The sequence below is a fragment of the Uloborus diversus genome, chromosome 8, assembly GCF_026930045.1.
Source record: "Uloborus diversus isolate 005 chromosome 8, Udiv.v.3.1, whole genome shotgun sequence".
Lineage (NCBI taxonomy): Eukaryota > Metazoa > Arthropoda > Arachnida > Araneae > Uloboridae > Uloborus > Uloborus diversus.
The window spans coordinates 123,610,303-123,619,574 of NC_072738.1; the positions used below are offsets into that span (position 1 = coordinate 123,610,303).

A 9,272-nucleotide genomic window follows, 5' to 3' on the forward strand; every position below is an offset into this window, starting at 1 on the left:
ATTTATTCAAAAATTATCTGTCTGTTTCAGTGCATTTTAACTCACTTTGTTTTCTATTTCAGCCAGAATGTATTCAAGAATGCATGAAATACTTAAGGTAAGGACAAGCAATAGATGTTTCATTTGAAAATAAAAAAGTACAATGTCTGTCATGCTTAAATTTATTTTAATGAGTGTATGATCCCCCCCCCCTACACCCACACACACACACAAAAATTACTCTACTTGAGGAAGGCATTTTATTTTATGTCTCTGTTATTTTAAATCATTCCTACAATCTTACTCCTGATTAAAAATGGGAACAGTCAGGAAAAACCAGAAATTTTGGGGAAATTTTTTTTTCCATAGAGATTTATTTCCACTCTGACAAAATTGAAATTTTTTGTTCAAAATAATGCATTCAAAAATTTATAACATTTACACTCCAATGCTCTTTTTTTCTAAATATATTTTTATATTCAGTGTTTCACAGGAAAACACTAATTTTGATAATGCAGTTGTAAAATAATTTAATTTCCCTGTACACTAAAGTATTATTTGCTGCTTTTCTCACTAAAACTGTAAACGTATACACAGGACAGAGGTATATGAATGACATCAGTTAGTGGAAATGTTTAAATTCAAATTTTCGTTTATTTTTATTTAATGTGTGTATAGGTATACATGTATAAAAATGCATGTTTTTATAGAAAAAAAACTACCTGTTTAAAATCTTAAAATTTGCAAAACAGAAAAGAAGAATCTCAAAAAAATTGATTTAGCAATTTATAAAAATCACACCCTAATTAAAATTAAACTGCAAATAGTAATATGACTAATTTAGATAAGTTTGTTTTGAACTTACTGGCACATAGAAACCAGAAAAGTTTTTTAATAATAAAAGTTTTGCATATATTTTCAGGAAAAAAAAATTATAATCATCATATATAGGGGAAAAAGTGCTCTTTTAAAGTTTTGTACGAAACTTTTCCAGTAACCTAACTACCAGGAGGCTACTTGCACTAGGTGACGTCATTCTAGGGGCGGGGGTGACACCCAAAATGGATTAAAGATTTTATAAAAAGAATATTTAAATTCTGAACTTTTATCTGAAATTATATACAAGCTATCAAACTTCATTCAGAATGGAACACTATATTATGAGGAGGGGACAATTGCATATGAGTATGGCCAAATTTTACATATAATGAGTTCATAATTTATGCTTATCTTTTAATGTTACCTTTTGTTTCACCACATGAATAAAAATTTGCTTTTGAAAATTGTGTAACATGTTTACATAAAACATTGCAATATTTTTTTTAGGGGGGGGGGGGTGACACCACAAATTTCCGCCCCAGGTGACACCCACACTAGGAACACCACTGTTAAACTTCATTTTAATTCATAATAATTTTCTGTCTTTTCAAATTTTTCCAGAAAAAAACGGAAAAACTAGTTTTTTCCATGGCTTCAAAATTTCTTGAAATTTTTAATCTCTGCTCCTGATTATATACAGTCTACAAATTCTTTAATGCTACTTATTTACAGACCTTATCATGGTTTGTTACTTCTCTTGGAACCTGCAGAATTATTGAGTGCTCTTCCACTGGACTCTTCTCCTGCATTGATAAGACTAATAAACGTTTCAAGCCCTTTGAAAAATTTTCAGCAGTTAGCAGCTGATGCAGACATAATGCTTTCACATGTAGGTTTTTTAATTCAACCCAATTCTCATGTGTCTTTTTGCTGTGTATGTAGAGTGTTGATTCAAATTAATGTGTTTAAATCATGAGTCTGGATGATCAAACTCTAACCAAGTCCTGTGTGCTCCATTTTTATTTTGTCCTTGAACATTTATGAAGTCTGACACAGGGATGCTTCTATTCTGAAATTTCAGAAGATTCTGATAATGTGTGACTGTCTGTAAAGAATTTTAAAAAGTCAATTGTCAGTTCCAAGCTGCATGATATAAAATAAAAAAAATGTTTGCAAAATTTTTAAAAAGTTCTATCGACAAATGAATATGTATCTATACTTAAGGGTGCCTATCCCCTAAGAGCAATGGAGCACCTTTTCTCAAATGCTATGGAACACCTCTCCCCCTCTCCCCAAAATGAGATCGAAAACCTTCTTAAATTACACCCTTAAAATTTCAATGGCATAGTCTTGTGCCGTAAACCCCCTTGCTGTATTATTAAAGTCCAACCATGAATATCTCTCAATGTATGTGTTTATGAATCTATGTTTCTCTAAAGTTCTCATCTGATTGCCTGTTGAGTAAATGACGTCATCATAAATGGTATGAAAAATCTCCAAACTTGGCGATATTTGGAAATTTCTCACCAAAAAAGATGTCGACTTGGCGAAATCTCTTTTATTTCTGGCCAAGCCCCTCTATTCCAAGCAGATATGATTTCATCACTATGTGAAATCTAGTCCTCGTATGCAGTTAGTATTTATGAAATTGTATCAGGGGTGAATTGGTAGATTTTCCAGTACCATAATTCCAATGAGAAATAATTGGAATACTGAGTCCTGACCAGTTTTAAGTGGAGGGAAGTTTACTTAGATCCAGGAAAGCAAGCATTCTGGGGCCAATTTATCCTTCATTTATGTGTATATTTCCAAGTCTTGTATCCATCTTTTATTAGTATTGATTTCCCTTTCAGAAAATTTGTTGTCAAATTGGGTAAATATTTTTGAACTTTTAATCAACCCAGGTTTTACATGTTATTTGATATGCCAGGTTGAAAATGTGTTCCAAACATATCAGATCACTCACCAAACAAGCAAATACCATCACAAAATCGATTACATAAAAAGTGCATTAGCATGAAGAAAAATGAACAATAATTAAAATGTTTACATCTTTTAGCATTGATCATTCTGTTTTTTTATTTATTTATTTTTGGTAATATCACTATAAAAATAGGCATCCAGTACTAAAAATGATATCCTTTTGTTAAGAAAGATTTTCTTAACAAAAGTTGTAAAAGTTTATGATAAACTCTTCAAAGAATTTGAGGATTATATCATCATATTTACAAACTGTAGTAGACTTACTACTGGTATCATTGAACTGCAAATGAAAATTCAAATCTTGAAACATCTTAGGAAGATTCTGCTCTTATTTTTTTATTCTTTAATAGAATATCTCAGAAAAATTTTTCCTTCTAAAGGATGCTTACCACCAGTTTGACAGTATTTTGTATTATATATAATTTTTTTGATTATTAGAGATGTTACCTCTGATTTATTTACTTATTTTTCTATTCTTTGTAAATTTTAGGTATTCCAGTTAGTAGGTCACCTTCTATATTGGGGCAAAGCAACAATTATATACCCTATCTGTGAAAGCAATGTTTACGTAATATCACCTTATGCACCTACATATATGTAAGCATTCTATGTAATAGTTATTACTTTCATTATTCATTTAAATTTTAAGTAAAGCAATAATGTGAAATGTATATACTTTTGTGCACAGTCTAAAGTTCTTAGGAGTGACTGTATTTTTCAATGCATAAAATGTGCTAAATGAAAATATATTCGTTCATTTTTCTTTTTCATGTTTTGTTTACGTAAAAAAAGCTCAACAACCCAGTGAATAAACACATCTAACTAGTGGACAAAGACAATTTCTGTAATTGGTTTCTTTCTTTGAAGTGTATAGAAGGAAGTTACAACTGCCAATTTATCAAAGAAAAAAACCTTTGAAACCTTATATTTTAGAGCAGCGGTTCCCAACCGGTGGTTCGCGAACCCCCAGGGGTTCGCGAGAGGTTTTCAGACGGTTCGCGAAAAGAATATTGTAATGGCGGAGTTTTAACATGCCTCTTTCTGATGAAGTCTCATGTTCAAGCAGTTTAAAGAAAATTTTGCTCCTTTTTACTTTCTTCTATATCTAATATATAGAAGAAAGTATTGGATTCTTTCAAATTTTCAAATTTCGAATTTTGACGGATTCGAACGTTTTGAGGTGTGCTGAGTCCGTTTCCACTATTTTTGGAAAAATGTTTGTCTGTCTGTGTGTGTGTGTATGTATGTGTGTGTGTGTATGTATGTGTGTGTGTGTGTATGTGTGTGTCACGTCTGTGTGTGACCAGTTTTTTGTGGCCGCTCTACAGCAAAAACTACCGCATGAAATCGAACGAAATTTGGTACACATATGTGCCCCTATGTGAACTTGTGCCCATTGGTTTTTGGCGCGAATTCCTCCAAGGGGGGTGGAGCAATGGGACGTTTTTTGAGTTTTGCTTGATTGCTATTCCCCAGGAAGTAACTGGCGGAATCAGACAAAATTTGGTCCATATGTTGTCCCTAACAGGTACAGATCCTGATTCAATTTTGGTGTCAATAGCTCAAACGGGGGTTGAGCTATAGAACGTTTTTTGCCGTCAATTGTGACTGCTGTATCTCAATAAATAATGAACGTAATCAAACAAAAATTTATCGACAAGTAGCCCTTAGAGGGTATAAGAAGTGATTCTATTTTGGTGTCAACAGCTAAAAAGGGGGTGGCGCAATCGAACGTTCTTTTTTTTCCATTGTGAGTGCCATATCTCAAGAAGTAATGCTACGTTCTGGATGAAATTTGGAATAAATATGAATCCATATGTAAACAGGCGTTGGTTTAATTTTGGCGCCAATCGCTCCAGGGGGGGGGCTGATTTTTTTTTATTTGTGTGAATAAAAATAGCTTTTTTATTGCAACAATAAGAAAGATAAATCGTAACAGACTGTCGTCTGCGTTCAGCTCGTGCTTTTAATTGCATGGAAATGATCCGAAATATTATCTCAATGATTTAAAACTTTTAGCTGTTGCCATCTTGTGTCTGTTAACAGATAAATGTTTGTAATTATTTTCAGCAAGGCTTTAAAAATAATTTTCAATTTTCATTCTTTGCTTTGCTTTTGAGATAAATCAAGAATTGGGATGGTCATCAAGTTTTGGCATGTGTAATTTTGTTTTCGTTGGGAATATTGCTTCCTCGTTAAGCATGGGGAGGGGTCAGAATTACAAGAAAGATATAGAAGAAAGTTTCGTGATGGCCACAACATACTAGTTTATTCATTTGTCTCTCGCACATTTTAAAATCTTAGCATGAAAACATTACTTGATGAAAACTTTACATGGAGCATATGCGATCGTCTCAAATATTTTGATGTTTAGTTTCTTTACCATTTGAGTCCGACGAAGAGCTATCGCTCTTCTTTTGTGTTGAGTCAAAAATGCGTAGAATTAAGATCACGCTGTTGTTTTTTGCTTTGCTATAAATTTCACACTACAGACTACAATTTACTTCGAGCTTCATTGACAAAAAAGAGAAAGAATAGTAGCAACCCAAAAATGTCACCGGAAGTATGAAAATTAGATACTTTAGAAAGTTGTCGTGGGTGACAGTTTGGCAGTGTGAGTTTTACGCAGTAAAACTGAAATAATCAACGGTAGGTATTTAACCATGCAACATAATTTGCGTTGTATGTAAATAAGGAATTTATGAAATTTGTGCAGAAAATATCTTTTGTAGTAAGTTAGCTTTAAAATATTTATTTCGCTAAAAATTACCTTTTGTGTAAAAATTATAGTAAATGCTTATACTGAAAAATAGATGCTACTATTGTCTGCCCACGGATTGTATGGAAAGACAAACATGCGTTTTACAGCCAGAAATGGACAAATCTATTATTTTTTACCAATGTCAGTTTTTGCAGAAGCAGAGTCTCATCCAAATGAGCAGAATACACGCATCAAATTTTTACTTTTCTCCCTTATTCACATAGATTCGTCTCATCTGGACAATTTCATGCAATCCGTGGTTGGACTATTATATTTTAATATACGCATTTTAATCTGCACTTGTAGCATAATTACAAGAAAATTCTTCAGAAGTCAAACGATTAATGTGCACAGTATATCCTTATCAAACAGCTAGGCTCATAGTCCTTTTCAAGAAGACTTAAAACCTATTAGATCTTTCTCATTCTAATTGGAAGAAAACAACTCATTTAGTTAATCTGAGACAGTTCCTGAAAGGTATTTCAAAGATCATTCTTTAATTGACTTCTGATTTAGAGAGAGAGATAAATGTATCCTTGTGTCACAAAAATTTCAGCCAAGTTTTTTTTTTAGCCTCTTTGTTCCACAAATATCTCATTTTCAAAAAATTTCCAGAGCTGGTTGAAGCTCAACATAGAATAATCAGTGCTTATTTTTGGTGAATTTGTTTTGCATTCATTTTTTAGCGATCATTTTAGTTAGTAGCAATATTTACAATTCTATGTTTCGCAATTATTTTTTCGTTCTTGTTATAAACTATGGAGCAGCATCAAACTAGAAAAAAATTTCCCAAATTTTATTTTCTATTTGTGTTTGTGTAAGTGCGCACGTGTTTTTTTTTTTTTGCCTGTTACTTATTACCTTGTATTCAATGGGTTCGCCAACTTCTTTTGGAGTTAGGAAGGGGTTCGCAAGGGGGAAAGGTTGGGAACCGCTGTTTTAGAGCAAGTATTCATTCACTTGGGTGGTTCATAAAAAAAAAAAAATAAATAAAAAAAAAATGTGCTTAAGTCCAGGCCATCCCCTATTTTTTAAAAGAATGAGGGGTGGCCCGTTTTCTGGGAGAAATTTTTCTTTACAAGTATTTTTGAACTACCCTGCTGTTCTTTCACTGGTTGTGGACTCCCTTAGTATTCCCTCTCTCATTCATGTGTAAGAGCATGAATACAAGGTCCTAATTTTCAGATTATTATGAAGAAATGGAATTTTAAAATCATTTTAAATGTGTTATTATGTAAAAACCATATTGAATGGATCAACTAAATACTGTATATATGGGAATGTCGGGCAAAGTGAATGGGAGATTTGTCATATTGAAATTTTCATTATGCAATATTTTATGCTATGTATGTAGACACATTTCAAAATCTTAAGCTCTAAATGTAAAAATGGTTAAATAGCGTTCTGAAGTAAATTATATCCCTTTAATTTTTTTTAAATCCTTTTTTCAATGTAAAACTTTGTAATGTTTTTTTTTTTCCTTTTTTGTTTTTACAGTAATTCAGCTGTGGCAGCAAAGTTTTCTGAGCGATTTCAAAACATGTCCTTGTTGGCGATGCTAAGCCAGTTCTCTTTACCCATTTCCCTAAGTGTATTAGATAGCCCAATGAAGACTTCTTATCAGCAAGTAAATGCATTTACTTGTTTAAATTACTGGTAAAACTTAAACAAAAAATTTTTCTCAAAAATACTTCAAAGCTTGTTGTTAAAGCTTTTTTAATATTGGTCAAAATATGTTAAAGTGTTTATTTATTTATTTTTTAATTTCTAGGCTCGGCAAGTACAAATGGTCATATGGATGCTGCAGCATCGTCTTTTGACGCAACTACATACTTATGTATACCTCATTCCCTCTGATAGAACATCAGTGCAACATGCAGAATATTCAAGTGGTCAGAACAGAACTCAAAAATCAGAACAATCTGTTGAATTTGGAAGCTCTTGTGAGTTTTATTTACTCTACCTCCCCCCCCCCCTTCCCTACACAAAGATGGATCAAAAAAATTTTCAAGGAGGGGCGATTGTTTTTTTTTTTACCCTACCTCTTCGTACTACATGTCTTATTTACACCTGCTGAGGGGGGGGGGAGGTGAAACATCATTTTTATTTAAAACAACTAAAATAGAGATTTAGCCAAGGAGGTCCAACACCTATTTATTTTATTTTCTGTTGATAGAGGTATTCTAAAAGCATGTTTTAAAAGTTGAATTTTGTAATATTTCCAAACCCCCTCCCTATAACATCATTGAAAGTCGTCAGAAATTGCGTTTTTGGAACTTTAGTTTCCAAAAGTTACTGAAGGAAAGTCATTGAATCCATTCCTTCCCCTAACACTACCTGAGATGTCTACAATCTCGTCTGTAAGACTTAAATCTTGAAAAATGCCGGGGGAAGGCTTCTGAATTCTTTGTCCTAGCATTTCTAAAGAGTTTCTGGGAGAGAGATTCAAACTCGATTCCTTTCTTTAATGTCACGTCATCAAGGGAACCCTTATCCTTATATCTGTCAATGCACACACAACATTTTTTTAATGTCCGGTATTTGCTTTAGAAATGTATGTTTTGTAAAGCGCAAAATTAGGGAAAATTTTGAATCGCCAGTGGCCAATTGTAATGATCTCATTAGTAGCCACTCTTTTTTACTAAGAGGCTAAACTATATATATTTTTTGATTCTTTGAATAATAATCCTAAATGCAACAGTTTATGTAAGTAATCTATTTTTAATAGATCATTTCATACAAATGGATTTTTGAGTTTTTTTTTTTTTTTTACAAATGATTTTACTGATAACTTAATTCTTTTTGTACTCAAGGTCATTTATTTAGGTGGCCATTGACACAAATTTTTAAGACGCCATTTTTTACTTTATCCCACAGTGGATGGTGGCGACCTCTAATTTCGCCCTTTATTGTTTTACCATCTAAAAATTTAATTTTATATCCTCTTTTTTTGTTTTCCCTCTTTAGAAAGCTCGTTTATTACATGCGGTATGAAGCTGTAGCTGCAAAAATAGGTATCTCCTATTCCAATTTTTTTGCAAATTTATTTTTTAGTTTTTTCATTGCAATACTTATGTAGATCAATGAATAAGAGAGTCAGAGAGTTTCAAAATGATTCCTCAATGGTTTAAACAAAACCTGAAAAGTTTTGCTCATACTTTTTTTTTTTTTCGGCGACTTTTGTTTGGATATACCTACTTTTGCAGCTATATGCTTCACATGGTATATTCAAGGTTTCAATAATGTGATTGAATTACACTTAATTTATGTGATTATAAAATTCATTCTATCTTTAAAGTCCAGCCTTCTTATATGAAAAAAAAATCTTGAATTTGTTTTTAATGGTCAATTTTTAAGTAAATGTTAAATGTTTTAAAATATAAATAATAAAATAATGTTTTAAAATATCACTATAGATCAGAGTGAGGATTCCCTTTTAAGTCCATCTCACTCCAAAGCGTCAAGTATATCAGATGAGGAAGATTTGTCACTGAGGGAGCAGGACTGTATGCGTCTCGAAAATCTTACCCCTTCGGAAAGACAAAGTATATTGAGAGATGCTGTCAATAATAAGGATGACCAAAAAACTTTCATCAGGTTTGTATTGATTGCTGTGAAACCTTAATTTTGCATTTCACAAGGGACTGGGTTAAAAAGACGCAAAATAAGGGAAATGCATTGAAAGCAAAAATCAAATGGAAAAAACTAAAGATAGTAATGGCGACTCTTT

General features: G+C 32.3%; 1 protein-coding gene across 1 annotated transcript in view; it reads left to right on the forward strand.

Annotated features, from left to right (window-relative positions):
- Window positions 1-9,272, forward strand: part of LOC129228578 (GATOR complex protein NPRL3-like) — a 48,524-nt gene that overhangs the window by 28,767 nt on the left and 10,485 nt on the right. The window contains exons 9-14 of the mRNA XM_054863260.1: window positions 63-97; window positions 1,531-1,687; window positions 3,272-3,378; window positions 7,040-7,169; window positions 7,314-7,485; window positions 8,959-9,139. Coding sequence (XP_054719235.1) covers window positions 63-97; window positions 1,531-1,687; window positions 3,272-3,378; window positions 7,040-7,169; window positions 7,314-7,485; window positions 8,959-9,139 — 782 coding nt within the window. The remainder of the gene's footprint in view (window positions 1-62; window positions 98-1,530; window positions 1,688-3,271; window positions 3,379-7,039; window positions 7,170-7,313; window positions 7,486-8,958; window positions 9,140-9,272) is intronic.